The sequence below is a fragment of the Micropterus salmoides genome, unplaced genomic scaffold, assembly GCF_014851395.1.
Source record: "Micropterus salmoides isolate LMB-PRFRI ecotype aquatic unplaced genomic scaffold, ASM1485139v1 Ms_hic_scaffold_2, whole genome shotgun sequence".
NCBI lineage: Eukaryota > Metazoa > Chordata > Actinopteri > Centrarchiformes > Centrarchidae > Micropterus > Micropterus salmoides.
Genome location: NW_024041150.1, coordinates 21,702,966 through 21,723,610, shown reverse-complemented (window position 1 = coordinate 21,723,610; position 20,645 = coordinate 21,702,966). Strand labels below are relative to the sequence as shown.

Here is a 20,645-nt window from a genome sequence, read left to right as displayed (position 1 = left end):
TCTGAAAACAGGATTTATCTCATTTTAAGAGAAAAAGAAAAATGATGACAGGTTCAAGGCAAGATCAACCTGAAAACAATGAAATAATTAATTATGGACAGTAAAAAGAACATCTGCACTGTATATCCTGCGTGTTAGAGACTTACACATGTGAAATCCATCATTGAAGAGCTGTGTTTTCTATGTTTTCTATGTTTTCTATTGTCTGACTGTCTTACCTTCACTTAAAGGGTCCAACGTGTGAATCATAAGCTGGAAAATACTGTTCCTCATCAAGCTGTTGTGCAGGGAGGCAGAACTACCCCCCCTCTGAAGCCGAGGCCTGGCCTGTGAGAGGAGAAACAAGGTGTCAATCAAACATCCTGCTGCCTGGGATGGCGATTTTCACCCTTCAACATCCTTCCTAATAGCAAAAAATACTTTGGTCCAACAACTGATTTTTATTTCTGTCATAAAGCACATATACTGATATTAACATTAGTCTATCAATTGTAAGCACTTTCCTAAAGCAATTTGAAATCCAAGCTGTTTGGAATATGACTCCCTAATCCTCTTTTGTGTAAAACCCCTAAGCAGAACCTGAAACCCAGTACAACTATCATAAAGTGCCTCAGCTTCTTAAAAATATAAGCCCCATGGGTTGAGACAGGCATTCACAGTGTAAGTGGCGTATGAGTTTTTTTTCCATCCAAAACAACCCTCGCTAAGGTCACTCCAGCAGTGGAAGCTGAACTTGAAAACTGTTGGAAATTAAGCACCGTTGCACGCGGCAGCTGTTTGGAGTGTGTCCCCCCCTTTCGCTGCCCACGGGTGATGCGTAGGCACAGGAGGTGTCAGGTGCTAATTCACAGGTCCGTATGGGTGTGAGCGGGAGGCAAGGGAGACGTGTAGACTGGCAGGGCTTGTGTAAGATGTGGCTTCTTGTTGTGACCCTGAAGATTCTCCTTCTGCTGTTTAATCTTCTTCCTTTACAGTCCGGATGAAAACTAAGCACTCTGGTGTGCTTTTTTGGAAGTATACAAGCATTAAAATAGTTTTCTAAACAGATGCTCCTTCCTCAATTGTCTGCCGTGTACAAAACGTACTGTTGGAAAAAGGCTTCAGAAAGCAGAGGGAGCTACTCTCTGCACACAGAGAGGCTGAAGGTTAAAGATAACACTGCCCATGTCTTGTTCACAGTATGGTCAGAGAAACACAAGTTACACTACTACATCTACACAGAAACAGGGACAAACACAGAAGCAGACGGGGGTGTCATTCAGACAGGACCTACCGACAACTTGCCATCATCCTCTGGCGCCCCAGGACTTGCCTTCTCATCCAACACAAAGAGGAGAAGAAGTAAAAGGGGGAGAGGGAGAGAGAAAGAAAACAGGACATAGATGTGAAGCATGCAGACAAGACGAAAAGACGATACAAAGAGACATTGCGGAACAGTTACATTGATTGTGATGACTGACTGTAGTAGACAAGACTTAAAGGACAGATTCCTCCCAACTGCTGTGCCTGCCTACTGTGTCAGTTGCAAGCTGAGCAAGATTAGATTGTCTACTTGAATTTCCTTGAAATTCATTCAAAAGTGTCTTTTCAGTTTCACTCTCACTCATTTGAGTCAAAAATGCCAACTCACATAAGCACCTGGCATATCTTCGTACACACAGTAAATGATGAAGAGACAAAAAAAGGTTGAACTTTTCAAACGTAATTACTTTTTTCAATCGAGCTGTTAAGAAAAAAAGATGCAAAATGACATAATAATTTGACAATTTGGAAATACACTTAATTCACATTCTTGCCAAGAGTCAAATGAGAAGTTTGATGCCACTACAACGTCTGTGTTATGGTAAATATGAAGCTACAGCCAGCAGCTGGTGAGTTTAGCTTAGCTCATAGACTGGAAACAAGGGGAAACCTGCTAGCCCGACTCTGTCCAATGGTAACAAAATCTGTCTACCAGCACCTCGAAATCTCCTACATTATAATTTGTTTGTTAAATCTGTGCAACACCCATAATGTAAAAATAACAAGTTTACTGTACAAGTTGAAAAGTTTGCTAACCAGCTATTGGCTGTAGCTTCATTACTCCACACACGGGTATCAGAGCTAACTCTGGTGAGTAAGTGTGCTTTTCTTTAACCCAATCACTTCCTATCATCATCAACCATAGTTCAATCAAAACTACCCTTTAAGAGCATTGACAGAAATCTCACAACTGAAGAGGAAGCTCTTGCACTTTTGTCACTTGGTGGCGCCTGCAAAGCTAGCACCTTTTTAAAAGATCACCAGAATATAATTTGATTTAAATGTGATTATTTCTGACCCACAGGGCCAAACCAATATGGGAGAAAGTGCAGTACATGGAATAGTTCGACATTTTGAGAAGTCGGCGACTGCTTAGCTTAGCTTGGGAAAAACAGGTGGACGCAGCTAGCCTGAGACATGTTGTTCCAAATTGCTCATGCCCAGCCAAGTACTGCCCATAAAATAACAACTTTTCATGTTTCACACTTTGTTATTTGTATGGATTAAACAAACAAGAGTTAATATGTTAATTAGTGAGGCTAGCTGTTCCCCCAAATTCCAATAGCGAATGGCTGGCTCAAGCTTTATAATTAACATGCCAACATGAGAATCAATCTTGTCATCTAATTCTCAGCGAGAAAACTAATAATTGTCCATTTCCCAAAATGTCTAACTATTTCTTAAAGTAAACAAGTTCACTCTACATACTTTCTTCTTTAAGGCTGAGGTATCTAAATACTCTAAAATGATGCCTTGCATGTTCATTCCTGCCTGTTTTAATGTGATAACTTTGCCTCTGTGAGTGGGTATGTGACAGATCATGCCAAAGTGACTCCAGTCTTTTAACAATCACTCAATACTCTGCCATCATTCTCAGCGGGCCTATTTGGCATGTGAAGTACTGTAACTGGTCTATTTTCGAAACAAAAGCCTTTCACCAACTGCCTGAATGAACTCATTTCATCTCCAAAAACATGAGTGCATGTGTGTGTGTGTGAATAACAGTCGGTTAAGGCCTGCTTCTAACTCCAGGGGAACACAGACAAAGCTTTTGTTCAGATCTTAGCATATCAAGGCTTTGTTTCACAGCCTACACAGAAATGTGGAAATGTGAAATGTGGAGGCACTGGTGTGTGTTGATAAAGTGCACAATGCCAAATGAAATTATGAAAATTATCCAGTTTGATCTTGTAAGTGTTTAAAAATGCAGAGCAAACATACACATTTTAAGACAGGGCCTTCAGGCGTGTCAACCGAGTGATTCATTTGCATGCTAAACGACGCTGCATTCCACTGAATATAAAATCTCTTGATAATTTTGCAGGGAGGAGGAGTGTGGTGTTAACTCCGGTTTATGAGTTGAAAACTTATGTGGGTGTTAACAATGGTCCCTACAGATTTGGGGATTTAAAAAAAGAAAATTAAATAGTTTGTAGCTTCTTTTGTTGATTATTGCAAAATTATAAACTTACTATATCAAATAAAATTCACCTTAACCTGAAAGAACATTTACATGGGAGCCCCCACTGCAGTCGTTGTGAATGTCAACACCCACTGTATCCCACCGTTTCTGTTTAACAGCTCATAATTTACCATATATTAGGTTTGCCTCTGTATAGCTATAGAATCATAACAGAAATGAGGGATCTGAAATTAGACATTTCCCAAAAAAATTGAGCAGAAGCTGAGCTAATCCTATGATTTTCCACAGAGCTATTCCACTATGAACTCTTTTTTCCCCTCACTTCATATCTTTATGGTAATTCCCTGCACACTCAAGGTATAATTATACTTTTTCAGTCCCAATCACCCTCCTCAAAGGAAAGTCAGGAGGGTTAGGAGAGAACAGGTGAATGTGCCAGATAGAGATTACGCCATGGGTCGCTCATTAAGCCAGTGTTAAATATTATGACTAATAATCACATTGGGAGATTAGTATATTCTCTGGAGTTTGTGCGTTCTCTAATACCGGTAGCTCTGCCTTCCAGCTCTTACGCAATGTCACATCAGGATCATTCTTGGAAGCGGATCAACTGAGGAAGAAGTCCCTCTGCAGCCACACGCATGTCACGGCATGTTACGGGGAATTATCGATGGAGAATTTGACATCATGCAAAAATACTTTCGCTTTCACCACTGAAATTGCCCACAGCTTAAAAGGGGTGGGGGTGTTTCAGAGGAATCTGTGCACACTGGTGAAACGCTGAAAGTAGAGCTGGAAGTCCTGACATTTTCGAACATCAGTGGCAGATTATAGGTCTTCTCATATGCAATCTGAGCGCACAAAAGGGCTCTATTTCTGAATAAATTTGATTTGCATTTCCTTTATGTGTTGACATCCAAGCCAAATTACACAGATTTTTTTTTCTTTTACACACTTTCTACTTTGCCAGTGGTAGAGTTTGATTAAATCCATCATAGCGGTGCTTGATCTCACAAATCCTTAATATACTTCTTAAAAATACCCTAGATATACAATTAATTAACAGATAACAGTAATCAGCCTTACATTTTATAAATCTCATGAGCCACGTCCCGTATTATTTCCACTAAATTTCCTTTTCAGCGCTGCTTAGTTTGCAGAGAGTTTGCAGGGAATTAAATTCCAAAAATCTAAATGTGGATGATATAGAAGCAGGGGAGAGTGCTTCTCACTGTCACACTTGGTTCTACTGTCATTACAATACACCTTCGACTGTAATTTCCACAGCAATAAATTAACCCTCCAAAACTCAACTGGCATCACATAAACGTTCTGGGATTCTCACAAGTACGGCATTGAATGAATCACCTTATGAATACAGTGAGAAAGTTGGACAAAGGAAATTCCTGAAGGTGGTATAGAAACTAAGAAAGTATCTTCAAAGCCACTAACTGTCTATATCTATACACAGCCTCTGAACTCAATGTTAGCACTATAGCTACAAAGACTGCATGATTTTGTGAAGCCAATTTTTAACTTTAATCATAGTCTTTATAACCATGTGGAAACCAACACAAATTTAGATTAAAGGAATGCTTAGACAATTTGGGAAATACACTCTTATGAGTGTAAGCTAAATATTAAACTACCTCCAGGAGACAGTTAGCTTAGCATTAATAGTGGAAGCAGGAGGAAGAAAATCCACCTACCAACACCTCAAAGGCTCACTAGTTAATCAATTATATTATATTTAGTTTGTTTAAATCGCCGACTTCTTAGTCGGGTTTGGCCGGTGGTTGCCTGGCAACTGCTCCCAGCCAAGAATTAGTAAAACTGCAAATTGTCGTTACACATTTCTTTAACATCTGAAAAGTTGAAATTAAATTGCTTCTATTAATGTTTTCACAATGTATTTAATGGTTGTCACAAGGTAATACAGAGAAATATGTGCACAAGCCAAAAATTAAACCAGACACACGGGCTTGTTGTAGACAAAATCAACATCTCTCTAGCTGCCATTTCGTCCATGATAAATTCTTACATCTTGAAACTGTAGTAGCTAAATGAAATAAAGCATCTGTGGACTTGTGTATGTAAAGATATGCGAGAACCACACTGCCTGGCTTGTTAAGCAAACTTGAAAAGTGAAATCTTGCAGAGCTCCAGGCGTTTGCCTGCACATGCTTACAGCAGGCAGCCTGTCTGTCAGAGCATGACAGAACACCCTTCGAGATTTGTCCATCTAGATTCATCGTGTTAGAGCTAAACTGTTGAGCAGCGCAACTGAGCACTCTCTCTCTCCTCTTTCTCGCCCTCTCTCTCCCCCTCTTTCCCGTCTTGCCAGGAGACGATAATGATGAGCTTTAAGGAAAGGAGGGAAAAAATGCACAACAAGTCAAGAAGCCACCCACTTGCTAATTAGTAACCCCTTTATTTTTTCTAACAAGCAGAACTAATTAACGGATCTGCCACGACGCTGATTTCCCACAAGGCCTTGCTCACCAGGACTATGCTAAAACTGTTTCCTCCTACTCCCCCCACCCCCCCATGAACCAATCAAACTCAGGCTTTTGGGAGACAAATAGGGGAACAAAAACTGCTGTGTCATTTTCCCAAGTGAATGTAATCACCCAAAGCTGGGTTTGATCAGTAAAAAGTATTTTTTTGGTCATTCCCCTACCAGTACTCCATGTGCTTGTCGTCTATTGTAAAATCCCATTTCTTGTGTCACTGGATTTTGAGTTAATAATAATGTTCCAAAAGCGATGAATTCACTTGTTCACCAGATAAAATTTTTAAATAATAAAGCTGAGTAAATACAAGAGGGGGATAAATGACCTCCTGCAAACCTGCAGTTTGTCGTTCCCGTCAGATCAGAGCTGCTTTTGATCTGCAGAGGAGGAAAAATATAAAAGGCTGCACAGGGTTCTTTGTTTTTGAGATTGTAGCAAAGGAAGAACAAAAGTTTCTTCCAGGAGTCTGCATTTATATTCTGCAGCATGTCCACTGTGCTCCTGCTGCAGCATTCTCTGCCCCAGATTTTTTTTTTTGGCTGCCCTCTCCCATTTATCTGCATGCCCAAAGTTATTTTAGCGTCTTTTGTTTGGGTTCAGCTATATCAGGACTAGTCCTACTGCCTTGTCAGGTCCTGATGCTGAAAGACTTTTATTTTATAGAGAGAAGTGTATCCCAACAGAGGCAGCTAGCCCAAACTCAAATGTCGATAGTGGTCCAAATCTAGCTGCCCTGCGGCAACTGGGCAGTTCTTTTCCAGGTATTGGTCACAAGAATAACATGTCTCCACTGTAGCACCCACAGTACTTTCCAGTTCTTCTCAGTATTGCTTTAGCTGTTGTTTATTCTGTCAACTACTGATGACGCAGTCCTATGTACATCAATGAATAGCATGTTAATGTGATCACCTTATCTTGTATCTAGTATTTGTGCTCCACTTTCCCACCAATGTAAACTGAAACCAAGACACAATACTATGCTACACTAAGTTCACCTGGATTCAGAGATCCTTATCAACGTTATTAGTGAACAGGAACCAAGCGGCAGTCTCCGGGGATGAAAAATGAAGACAATGTGGAAGTGCCAAAAACAGATGGGGCAGGCTCCAAAAGCGAGTCAGTCCCCATACACCCCCGTGTCAAAATGCCCAACAGTACCACAGAAATAAACATGTTTACTGGTCAAAAAAACGGTTGTGGTCTCTATAGCTAATTTCCTTGTTCATGACAACTGTGCCAGGGGTGAATTTTTATACATCATACTCGTTAAAGTTATATTAAGGCTTAAAGTTAAGTATAATTTAGGACGTGGCTGCTTTGAGTGACAGGTGGGTGGCGTTTCTGATGGCAAGCCACTAGGTGGTTCAGTAACCAGGCCTCAGTGGGCCTGCATCAGCTCCACCTCTCTTCCCATTTTCACAGTCAGACACTGCCAAGATGGTGATGGCTGGAGCTGCCAAGAGCCGTCCACATTGGCGCACCCATTACATGATGTGATAAGGAGTTCATGGTAATGGCTGGAAGTAAACATCCTACCTGGGCTAGTTTGGACAGTTCCCAAACCTAAAATGCAATGCATTCTGCAATGCAAACTGTAGGTGCTGATGTCAATACAAATGGAACCTTGAATGGGCACTTGAGATGCACAAAATGGCTAACCTTACCTGGCTAATTTATTTGTAATGCCTTTCAAAATGTAAACAGTGTATTTACAGTCATTTTCTTTAACATTTTTAAGTCCAAAGATCCAGCTAATTGATCAGTTTTTATTTGGTCTTATTTTAAAGGATAAGCCCAATCAACAAATCCTAGTAGAAGACCACAACCACAATATGTAAGTCTATCACACATACTTTCCAATCTCTGCTCTGCGCCCCTACGGAACATGAAAATCTAATTGCAATTTTTCTGCCAGATATTGCAATTACAATTCGAATTCGTTTAAAAAAAAAAAGAAAGAAGTTTTTTAGGTTTTTTAAGTTCAATATTTACTAACAGTCTATTTTTGAAGGAACCCGCGTCAAACAGCAAAGAGCAGATGAACCGGGCAGGAAGTCAGACACAGAAAGGCAGAGAGAATCTGGTCGATTTTCAAAATAAAATACCCTGTGCACACTCCTGATCGTATATCAACATTAGCTCAGTTAAAATAGGCAAAAAAAGAAACAGTTTAACTACGTAGCCTACTTTACCATAGTAGAAGCACAAAAAGCAAGGACAACTGAACAAATTTACAAAATCTGAACAAGTCAGCAAAATCAGGTAGGCAACACGCCCTGTGCTCACTCTGATTGGTGAGTAGGACCTTAAAAGGAGGCACATGGCGGTTGTGACTGGTTAGCAAGTCTGTCACACAAGGATGACAACGGAATGAATTTGAAACTGCATGACTGTTTAAAACGGGTCATATGCGCCAATTAACCTACATTTTTATCGCCGTCTTCACGATCAGGTAATCGCGTTAATTCAAATTGCTATTTTGAATTGAAAACGATTAACCGTTCAGCCCTTATTTGCCGGAAACTATTTTCAGCTGCGGATTAAAACACATTTGTGTGAAATTTACAACAGCAGGATCGTGGTATTAAGTCAAAATAAACTACAGTGTCCATGTTCGTTGTAATGAAGCAATCTGTCACCCAGTGCAATGGTGTGACTCACTGATGATTTAGAAACACGTAGAGTATTATCACACTCATCCTTTACCTCAGCTGTAATTTAGTTTGGCAAATATATCCTACTTAAATATTAATGAGCAAAGCCCACATCATCAGGAGATTTGGTTTTGAGTTTGGGTGTTTTAGGCAGCAACTATCACTTTATGGTGCCTAATTCACTTTGTTGTGTTGCATTGTCAGCAGGTTAGCAGACACAAAGTGCACAGACAGAAGACCCTTATCTTAGAGAAAATGTGGAGGTAGAAGTATGCGGAGGAAGCTTCCTGCTGGCCAGTCACATTTAATACAGACTAGATAATATGCTGATAGTGCCCTTTCAAGTCACCTTGGTGGGCATAAGCGGGGATGGAGTTGGGTTGAGGGGCAGCCTCATGCATCATTCGTCTGTCAATGATGGACATAAGTGGTAACTCTCTCAAATGAGAACGGAGGAGAGGCTTTCAGCAGATTCAGATTCACCCTAGAGCGTTTTCTAATTAGCTCATTAGAGACTGTCTGATTGCAATCACTTCCATTTTAAGAGTTTACGCTCTTAAATGTGCTTTAAAATTCTCTGCAGTTATCTGCGTGGTGTCAGGTCCATCTGCAACTGTGAGATCTGTGCACCAGCACTCTGCGCAGCGCAGACATCATCACCCTGGATTTCACAAATTACGGGTATTACATGAACCACAACTCTCAGAGCTGATGTAATGTTCAGCTGTTGCAGCTTAGTGAGGCTGATGTCGAGGGTCAAAATCCCCGCCGAGGAAGGAGTTAAGCGTATAAGGGCCGGCAGTCCTCAGCCACCTCCAACCATAGGCACCGGTTCCATCTCGCTGGGTTGTGTCTGTCATTCCATACACCCAAGAGATAGGGATCTTGGTGCCCTTCACATGATGCTTTTACAGTGCAGTTACATTAGCTAATTTGACCCTGCTTTTAAAAATAGCCCTTGATCGATAAGGCTTTCAGTTTCTTGCAAGCCTCAACGTTTCACCTTCAGGCTCTCCTTTGGAAAAAAAACCTCCCACAAACTCCAATTTCAAGTTTACCAGTATTTCTTTGCAACAGGGGCCAGCGTTACTAAATCTGGATACACGTACGCCTTGACCTTCATAGCCAGGAGCTACTGAGGTAATTAGAAGAGGTCATGTGTGTAAAAATAATCACATTTCCTTCATTCCAAAGATATAAAATGTATACATAGGACACTAAAACCACAACAGCTCATACATCAAATCTGATGATCTGAATACCTACTTGCCTCAGGAGCTAAAATTTCCCTAAGGTCTAAACAATGGACAAATGAAATAGAAATGGCCTCCAATGAAGACAGCAAAACTGGAGCCAGAGCTATCCAGGCTCTCTGGGTCACATCAAAAAATACGCACTTATTAAGCATTAAAGACTAACAGCTTCATGATCCGAGCCTATTGAGAGCCTCTTTGAACAACTGTAAGCGTAACCTACTTCAGGAAACTACCCTTTACATGCAGGAAGACTTGAGTTTTGTCCTGTCTTCCTTTTAACCCATCACCTCATTTCAGAGTTACCTTTAGTGTCAAGTGGCATTAAAAAGAGCGCTATGACGAGTAGTTGTAACCCTCAGCTACATAATGCCAGGAATCATATATGTCAACGGGTAAAAGGGTTGTCTTTTTACGGCATATTGCATGAAGTGCATATTGCATGGTGAATTATTAACCTGATTTAACTTATTTTCTTGAGATGTTCACAAGGTATTATGGATAGCCCCAGATGCCGAGAGCAGTTGGGAAAATTGACACCACTACATTTCACACAAATGCACAATCAAGAGGGGAAGGATTGAAGGGGAGGTTGAAAGAAAATAAATTAAATGCAGGATCACAGCCACCAATACTTAAATGTACTTTAGACCATTGAGGAAGAGATGTTGCTGTCCATGGTACTGCACTAGGGGCAAAGACCTGGTTCAGTGTGACAGGATCTGAGCAGAAAATAAGCATGTAGACTGGGATGAGCTGCAGCTAGCTTAGGTTTTCATTCACTCACTGAGATTTCAAATCAGCGATCTATGATATTGCTAACTCTTCTTTACCCCCCGTAATGACGTCGAAGAGATAAAGTCATCAAATTAAACCAACAAACTGATTTACATTAGCTGCTGCAGCAAACTTCATGCCTCTAAAACAGCCAAAATTACATAGGCATAATTTTGCATATTGCATGGTTCTCATCCCCTTTAAACTTAAAGAACCAATATATACATGAAGAAAACAATGCTGGCTTCAAAATGCATTTTACAAACAACCAGCATTGTCTAACCATTATTTTCATTATCGATTAATCTGCAGAGTATTTTCTCGATTACTTGCTGTCTGACAAACAGTCAAAACCTAAAGATATTCAGTTTGCTAAGACAAAGACAACTAAAAAAACTTTAACATTCAAGAAGTTGCAACAAGGGAATTTTTTATTTGTCAGCATCACCAATACACACACACGGCAACTAAAGCACTGTAGTACAGGCAAATTTTGCAGCTTGATCCATATGTGGTCTCATTAAGTGCATTAAGCAACATATGCACTAAGATACATAAGATAAAATGAAAGGATTATTTTTTGCGGAGAAATGATCTTGGAAGCCATTAGTATAAAGAGGACACATGAGAGGCCAATTCACAATGGTTCAACTTTGCATGAATAATTATTTTTAAAACATTGTGCTTTTGTTAATTTCACAGGCACTGTAATAAGTGACAATGTGACCTTCAAACCAATAACAACATTGAGGAGGCAGTGAAGAGCTGCTGCACACTCTGATAAGAACGGAGGGGGGAAGCCAAACAGTACAATAACCAATCGAGGACGACAGAAAAAGTAGCCATCAGCACCTGTGATGCAAATGAGAACTTCACTTGCACAATTATTACATTGAATGCAAGTAAATTGAATATGGACAAAAGCAGAGCGCCGGCGAGGAATGACGACACTGCCAAGAGAGCTCGCAGAATAATTGTTGACAACAGAAGAGAGACGGTGAAAGAAGCAACTACGGCTCAGTGGCCCTCCACCCTGCAGTAGTTCCCGACACTATGTGTTTTGATTGGCCTGTTACTTTATTCTGAATGCTACCTTTATCTCTATTGACTGGTCTAACAGCCCAAACACAAGGTAAAACCTCCAAAACCTAATTACTGGCACTGCGGTAGCGCTCCCCCTCCCTCCCCCCCAGACAAGAAGTAACAGCTGGAGCAGATGATAAAACTTGGACTCATCATCGTCATGGTGAGATCAAAGTCGTAGGCTTTCTATTTTTATATTATTACTCTGTTGTCACTGGCTGAGCTCATGCGCTACAACAACGACTATTTCTCTTTGTGAGTAGGTAGTTACTGTATGTGTTTGCAGACCCATGACCTTAAAACTACATACATATTTGCATAAACAAAGACAGCTCAGCTTAGCTTCTTTAGACTTAAACTTTGCTTAATAATTTAGGCATCAAACAGTCAGTGCCACTATTTGTCCTCTACTTTCTGATATGTCGCACTATGCTTGTGCATAAACCACACTCACACGCATAGATGTTTACCCACAGTATTTTTCCATGCAGTTTAAACCAAGGTCACCACTTCCTAAACCACTTCTACAACTCTGCTTTTGAAAAGGACACAAACATGAGTATTCTCACCACTTTCATAGAAATACACAGGACAAGAAGGACAAGGGCACGTACCGTACAATTGATAGCGCAAAAACGAAATTCCATCTTTAAAAGTACAACCATAGTAGCTCACAACTTGTACATGCCTACAATCACAAGTTAGGTTAATGCTTCTGGGTAATGCACAGACCCTACTTTTACTGTAATTAAAAATGGGTATTTCAAAAGGATTTCCTAGAAATTAGCCTGACAACTGCTTTTATCACAGCAAAATCCAGTCAAGCCCAAAGAAGCAATTTGAAACAGCCGCAGTTTATAATTTTACAGGAGTTCAGCAGTGCACATCTGGATTTTGCTGAAAATTAGGTTGACATCCGTCATATTGGGAGATAATCCCCTGAACACGTCACACACACACACACACACACACACACACACACACACACACACACACTACTAAAATAAACAGCTAGTGACAGAGTTCATGCAGTGCCACCTGGAAGTGCATGTGGGGGGGGAGGGGGGTGGGGGGTTAACTGGGATTGGACTGGATAAAAATAAAAAATAAACGAGCAGCTCGCGCCACCGGGGTTTATGTGTGAATATCCAAAAGGGAGGGAACGCAAACAGTTGCTCCCTGCACAGAACCCGCCTTGTAATTGATCGTTGAAGTGCATCCTGATGGAAGATCTCGCCTCCGTGACGCTATATATAGCTTGGTAATACATCAGAGGTCGCACCTTCCATCTCAGCAGAACCAACATCTGCCTTGATACGCACTGGCTTATCCAACACTGACGATAGCAAGCCTCTGACATTGTGGTTGGGATTTTATGTAATGAACTGGTACAATCAACTTTTGCTTAATAATCCATTGTAAGATGATTTTTACTGTTCAACTTCTAGATGTGGCCCTGAGATGGGCTGGCGACCTGTCCAGGGTGTACCCCGCCTTTCACCCGATGTAAGCTGGGATTGGCTCCAGCCCCCCCCCGCGACCCTGTACGCAGGATAAGCGGTTGATGATGGATGGATGGAACTTCTAGATGTTGTTTGTGATGCGTTGCCAGATGTGGCCACGCTCTCTCTTTAAAATGATACAAAGACTTGGTCGTTATTGTCAAACTTTGACATCTGGTGTATCATGATGCCCATAACAAGAAGAAGGGGGCACGTCATAAACCTCCCTCTTTCATAAACCCATAGTGCACAAAGTGCTGGCTAATCTGATCTGCCTGAGCAAGTATTTTCTAAAGCAGTCAGTCAGTACATCAGCCACACAATGAGAGAGGCCTCAAGATAACAAGATAACTGTGGGCCAGCCTGGTGAGGGGGTCCTGAAGGGGGGGGTGCATATGATGAAAGACCCTGCTAATGCCATGGACAGACAGATGAAGCCTTCACTGACTGAATCCGACTTTATTCCATGTCAAACTGACCTCTTTAAAAGATGGCTTGAAAGGGTCAAATGTATTCCAATAGCTAGAAAAAGAGAAAGTGTTACAGACTGCAGTGGAAAAATGCTATTTTTCTTTATTCGCTGTAGAGTGTGGTTAAGATGTCAGCATTGATTGGCTTGGCTTATTGGTCCGAAAGTAAAGGAAAGGTTTGGACAAATGATTGCTTCAGTGGGACACCACCTAGCCAACCCTAGTACACACACATCTGTTGCTTTTCCAGTAACAAATGGCTGGAAGCAGATTAAACCTAGAGCTATTGATATTTATATTCCTCCATCTTACGCTGTCATGATCTTCAAAGCTTGTGAGGCAGAAGCAAGAGCCTCTAGCTCTATTGTGACCTTGAACTGTGTCTCTACAGTGTGTACAGTAGGGATTTACTGAGGCGTGAGGTGCTTGCAGATTCACTCCACACAGTCTGAGTGACCGAGTGTTCAGTAATCAGACATTTGTGCACCATCAGACTAAGAAGCTTAACTGTAAGAGAACGTGCAACAACTAAGAGCAGCGATACAGTAAAATGACGCCATCCTTGACCTATGAACCCTTGTAGCTCACAGAGCTAAAATGTGTTACACTGTACAGTACAGTAGTCACCCTGTTTAAAACTTAACAGACAGTAGGCAGTATTTGCTGCAGAGATATTGCATTGGATTACATTACACTACAATGTTCTTCTAGACAGGCAACTGGCAGTCTTGTGTAGGCCTATCCTCTAAAGTTAGTATAAAATCAGTATTTTTCAAAGAATTATAATTCCTCCAAATTAGATGGATTTAAATGAATGAAGGAAGCTGTCAGGTGCGAAAGACACAGATGCAGAATTGTTAAAAGGTAAAATACAGCCGGTCTGCAGGGCCGTGTCTCACAAGAGTCATTATAGCAGAGGTGGCAACCCAACTTGCTGGGCTAAAGCAGATTGAGTGCCCTTGTTGTGCGATTAACCAGCAGCTAAGCACTCAATAGGTAAACAAAGGTATTAGGCACCAATCAGGCCAGAACTAGGTAAATACATCCTTCTCACATCTGTTTGGGTCACAGGTGAACCAATGAAATCACATGTCATCCGCTGGCATCAACAGAACTAACAGCTCTGAAGCAGGATTACATGAGTTTATTAAAATGACTTGACCAATTTTGAGTTAAAACTGCAATTATCAATATTTTTATATTATAAGTTGAATCTTAAGGATACATGTCTGTGAAAAGGGTCGCTTGTAGTGACGAATCAGCAGACAAACTTTACTGTTCCCCTATAGTCTTTCAGCCCATAGCTCACGTTTTATGGCCCACAGCTTTACTGTCTGGATCACTCTCACTCCTAGGGATGTTTTCAGCTGCAGCAGGCACAATAAAAACAACCCCATCCTACCTGCCCAGCGCTAAATGTCATACAGGCAAAGTTAGGGACTAGCTAATCTAAATTAACAGATATCTGCATATGAATGAAGAATATGTAGGCAAGGGACAAGAGTTTTGGGATCGGAAGTGACCTGGTTTCTGTATGTAGCCGGTTTGTATTCCAAGTAGTATTGAACCAATCACATTTGAGTGGGCTTTGGTTGCATGCAGGTAAACAGTCCGTTTGGAGAACAAAAGAGGTGAAACGCATTGGCCAAAACGCAACCTCGGAACCCTAAAGATTAGCTTTTTATATCATGCATACATATCGTTGTCAAACGCTAGCCAATTGGTTCTGAGGTTGCTAATTGGATTGTAAACAATGGCCAATGCACGCAAGTCTTGGCCCGGATATCCATGCCAGAGGCTAAATTATCATCAGGCATTTGAGGACTAGCTGGTGTACTGCTGGAGTACATAACAGCTTAATGGAAAACAAACCAGAGCTAAAATAAAAGTGGAATTACATTCTTCAGGTGGCCAAAAACACAACTCCAAATGGATACAAATGTTGCTTTGTGTCTGCTGAATGAATCAATAAACAATTGTTTGCTAACAGGTTTGCCAGATCAACTGAAAGGGATATGTCAAGTATTATTAGTAGGAAAAATAGTAGTAAAAATCTTTCTTTGTTCTCAGCATGGTATGTTTTCTTTTTTGTGGTGCAAGCAGTCATTATCCACCTCCGATCTGACTCATTCGTTGACTGAGAACTGGGGTTCTGTAACTTGTGTAAAGTTGTCGTCATCGGTGGTAAGCAGATACAGTAACAATAGATTTCATGACAGTTTTGGGTAAATTTGCACATCCGAGATTTACTAATGAGCGTGAAACAATCTTCATGTTACTCCCAAAACTTTGTGAGGTCTTGAGCCTCCTCTTGTCTGTCTAGAATTTTATGTGCTGAAAGCCTTTGCCATCCTATTTTACTGTAATTCCAAGTGAGTGTAAGTGCACGCTATTATGGAGCATTCATGGTTGCGTTAACTGGATTGAGAGATTATTGCAGACTACATTTAATGAGGCCACTGAACTGCTATAAAACAATGGCTTTAAATATACCCAGCATCCACACGGAGACATGACAGTTCTGTTTGTGTTGTATTGATAATATTACACCTCATCCTGGGGCTAAAAAAAAAAAAAAAAAAAAATGACACCTCTGATCCGTCAAATGATGGAAAAGCAAGCCCAGCTCTCACCACTTAAAGCTCTGCCTGCGAGCTAAGGCATTACTTTTCCAGAAAATAAGCGAAACAAAGCCATCTATTTTTATCTTACCAGGAGCAGAATAAACAAGTTACGCAAAAGAAACTTTTCATTTTGTAGTACAAGCAGTTACGTAATGAGACGAAAGGCAGCGGTCCATGTTACTCTCAGAATCAAATTTTACATAGCGTACATTGTTGATGGCGAACTGCCAATTACCAACCAGGCAACCCACACACTTTTATCTGGGTGACATCACAACACCACTTCTCTTTTGCTGCTGACTGCCTGTGTTTCTGTCTATGGCAGCAATGTGACACACAGCGAGGACATCCCAATATCATAACGCATGAAATAATCTCAGGGAAGCCTGTTTTAATCAAGTATTTAGTTAAAGGACGTGGCGTCGAATTACACCCTATTGTCCTTACAAAGCAATTCTTTACACCTGAACAGGACTCTATGGAGGATTAAGGACACCTTGGAGCTCTGTTATGACACTTAAGCGATTAAAAAAGCTGATCTCAGTTCAAAGTAGTGAATGTCACTTAAAAATAGAAAGACAAAAAAAATAAATAAAGGCTAAAACCAGACCCTCGATCATATTTTGCAGGACACTTTAATGAGTAAACTCACTCATCCTTGCCTTGCTGTTTTACTCTCCATTACTCATGTCCACACACACACACACACACACACACACACGCCTGCTAAATTGCCAATTAGATCTCAAAATAACACTCGTGTCTTGAAATACATGCGTCCCCAAAGTGTTGAAGCGCGATTGAAAAAGGGTGTTTGGATCATTATATTCTAATAATATTTGTGCCTTTCTGGTTCTATTAACCCTGTAGACCTAGACGACATAATAAAAGCAGATTATTCCACAACCTATATTTAGTAAAATAATTGCTTTAGACTGTAATTTTGGACACCTTTAATTCATTTTTTGTTAATATTTAATATGTTTTCAAAGCAGGGTGCTGAAAGATGCAAGAGAGAGGAGACACTCAATCTGCTGTAAGCGTTGTAGGGGATGAGACATGATGGTGGGGTTTGATCGACTCATCTGTCTCACACTACCCCCCCATCAAAAGTTGTTTTTCAACACACACACACAGGTTCTGTTGGCCTTAGTACCCAGAATCCATTGCAGCTCAAGGTCACCTGAGTCTTCTCTGGTACTCAGCCTGTGCACATCGCTTCTCCCTCTTTTCATGCGCATAAGCCCTAATTAGTGTGGCAGAAATTGGACCTACAGAAAAATAAGTATTTTCATGCTTGCTTTTAAAATGACTTCAGTCTCTAATTTTAGCATTTTGGTTTTACACGCACCATATCAAATTACTTCCTCGAGAGTTTTCCCCCTACATTGTGTAACCTGCAGTTTAAATATCCTTTATGTACTTAGAATAAATCCCGATTTAATTAAAGCTTTTACAATAGAACTTCCTCAAAATTTCATTTCCATTTCATGTCACAAAGAAACCTAAATCCGTTCAGATAATCTCTACACCAGTATCAAATTGCACTGTAGTGTCTTTCGCCCTCAATTGTCATTGAGGGGACAAATGTTATGTGATGTATTATTTCTACTTTTATCTATGGAGTATTCACTGTTTAAAATATTGCACTAAATGACTGTACATTAATAAACTCCTTCGACAACCGTAGCAATTCTGAAGCCATTTACTGTCTGTGGTTCACTTCATGCTGCGTGTAGTTTACTTTTATGCAACAATTTAAATACAGCGTTTACAGTATATGGGAAATCTTTAACTGGGAAAAAAATTGCTCGTGAGATTTTCCAAGGGATTTGTTTGTCAGACTGGGACGCAATTTGTAGAGCTTAACCCAGTATTACACATTTGACTGCATTTTATTAATCCCACAGTGGAATACTGTATGCCGGCTCTGTGCAGCATTGCTTGAACCACGTCAATGGACAATGGTCAGTTTAATTATTGAAAATACTACACACTAAAGGGGTTTCTGTTAGGTTGATGAGAACATAAAAGATGCTTGAAATAAAAAAGCCACACACAAATCGGTTGCATTTTTGTCTCAAATTAAACAACCAAGTAAGTCTTCATTCATCAGCTGTGTAAAAGGATGAGTGTGTGTGTGTTCTGATGCCAAAGGAGACATTGAAGGTAATTTCTATCAACCAAAATGCTAAAACAAATTACTGCACACCTAATGTAACTTCCTCATAGTCTGACTTTTCATATAAAATTGTATTCACAGGAGACAACGGTGAAGTAAAGTGGGAGAAAAAGAATACGGATCAAGAAACCATCTCACCTTGGGCTGTACTTCCACTTCTACCACTTGGTTCTTGTTCATGCAACCCTTGATGAAGCCCTCAACTGTGCTATTGAACTTCATGAAGATCACGTAGGCAGCGTAGCCTGAGAGCAGTGTGACACTTTCCCAAATGGAGATGATGTTATCCAGGAAGAAGATGATGAGCAAGATCAGATCCATGATGTAGAAGGAGACGTCGCGGAAGAGTGGCCACCACGTCAGGTTGAGGATCTCCTTGGAGAAGATGGCGCACATCCCGATCACGAAGAGGATGTTGAAGACAGCTGAGCCTACAATGGTCCCGATGCCCACATTGCTGTGTGAGATGAAGACGCCGATGATGGAGGTGAAGAGCTCCGGTGCTGAGCCGCCTGCCGCCATGAAGGTTGCACCTGCTACGTCATCCGAAATGCTCAGCTTCTCCGTGATGACTGTCAGCGCTGGGACAAAGAACTCATCACACACTATGGCTAAGGCGATGAACATGTAGATCATGCCAAACATGTGGAGGACCACTGCGCCTTGGCGCCTCTCCTCAAGGGTGAAAATGTCTGGAGGGTAATCCCCCTGGCTCTCGTTGCTGTCTGCTGTAGATTTCATGGCTATTGGCATGTCAGCTGACACATTGGGGTCCCCCTGGTGTTGGGTGAAAAGAAGAGTCCTGTGGGGGGCCAACTGGTGGAGACTCTCCTGGGGGAGCACTGGCTCATTGAGACCCCCTGAGCTCCAGGTCAAGGCACTGAAGGAAACGACACTTAAGGCCACCAAGCTGAAGACGAACCCTAAGATTCGCACTGGCCTCAGCCTTTTCCGCAGACACCGGTGGCCCTGCCGCTTACAGGCAGCGCCCAACGTGGGCCTAAGCTCTGGTGAATCCATGCAGGGTTGATCTGAACCCATGTCTGTGCAGCTCGTGGTATGCTCACTCTCAAAGGCTATGTAGGAAGTGGGGAGAGTGGAGAACAGGGTTTTTACCGCAGACAACGCATGGTGTTGTCTTCAGTTTCAAATTAGTTGAATAGATTGTAGGTGCTTTCCAGGGTCTGGTTTGCCAATTGATGTCTTCATATTAGCCTCTGTTGGACAATGTCAAGAGAATGAAGAGAAAAAAATATTACTGAGCTGGGAAAGAAACTCAAGAGTGTCAAATGAACAACAAAATACCATCAAATTAAAAAGGCTGTTTGGAAATTGAGTACACAAAGTGTATTTTAAAGATCTGTCTTTGTTGCATCACTACAGAAACATACTGACATGAAACTGACAAAGTTACAACAGAGAGGATTAATGGATTACTTAGTAACGTCAGTCTTTGTCAATTTTGATGTAAAACATTAATTAATTAATTAATACAGACTTGTAATGTGTGATTGACAATTGTTTTTTCTTTAGCCTATAGGAACTTCAAATAAATAACTGAATAAACAATGGCTAGATTAACCAGTAATCAATGTCGCTGTACAAAAAGTCAGCTGCATATCAGGATCTACCCTGACTACTGGCAAAAAAAGAGCTACATTTACAAATTAAACAGGAAATTCCCAGTTACAATGTAGTGCAGACACGTGGAATCCGCTTAAAATGCATATTTGATTGAGTTTTAAAATCATCCCATGGTCTCAGTTTTGTTATTCACAGATCTCTGACATAAATCTATATAATTAAGACGAAATGCACATATTCTGCAATAAATCAAGAATGTATAACATCTTACATTTAAACATTTACGTCCATTGTGGTCATTTTGTGGCCTTAAGACTTACATTAGCAAGGCCTATTAAGTGATTTTAAATTCAATCAAACCACAAGATGCAGCAACAGACTTTAGAACTTAGGCTATATGGGCCGATTTTTTGCCGGTTTAACAATTTTAATTTAAAATTGAGACAACCTGCAGTCAAAAATCGGGAACCTGCTGTTTTTACCTGTGAAAATATCACGAAATTTGAAGGCCGGCGGTTTACGGACATCACTTGGCTGCAGTCAGTGAAAACTGTAAAC

The 20,645-nt window shown here is 40.9% G+C and overlaps 1 protein-coding gene across 5 annotated transcripts in view; it reads right to left on the bottom strand.

Annotated features, from left to right (window-relative positions):
* The window catches only part of LOC119913064 (sodium/potassium/calcium exchanger 2-like), a 45,247-nt gene that overhangs the window by 24,155 nt on the left and 447 nt on the right, over positions 1-20,645 (bottom strand). For 3 of the 5 annotated variants that reach the window (XM_038732372.1, XM_038732374.1, XM_038732375.1), the window contains exons 2-4: positions 18,642-19,720; positions 1,274-1,312; positions 219-327 (exon numbers count right to left, since the gene is read on the bottom strand). In XM_038732372.1, coding sequence (XP_038588300.1) covers positions 219-327; positions 1,274-1,312; positions 18,642-19,544 — 1,051 coding nt within the window. In that variant the 5' untranslated portion in view covers positions 19,545-19,720. The remainder of the gene's footprint in view (positions 1-218; positions 328-1,273; positions 1,313-18,641; positions 19,721-20,645) is intronic. The other 2 variants (XM_038732373.1, XM_038732376.1) reach the window with 1 other exon arrangement.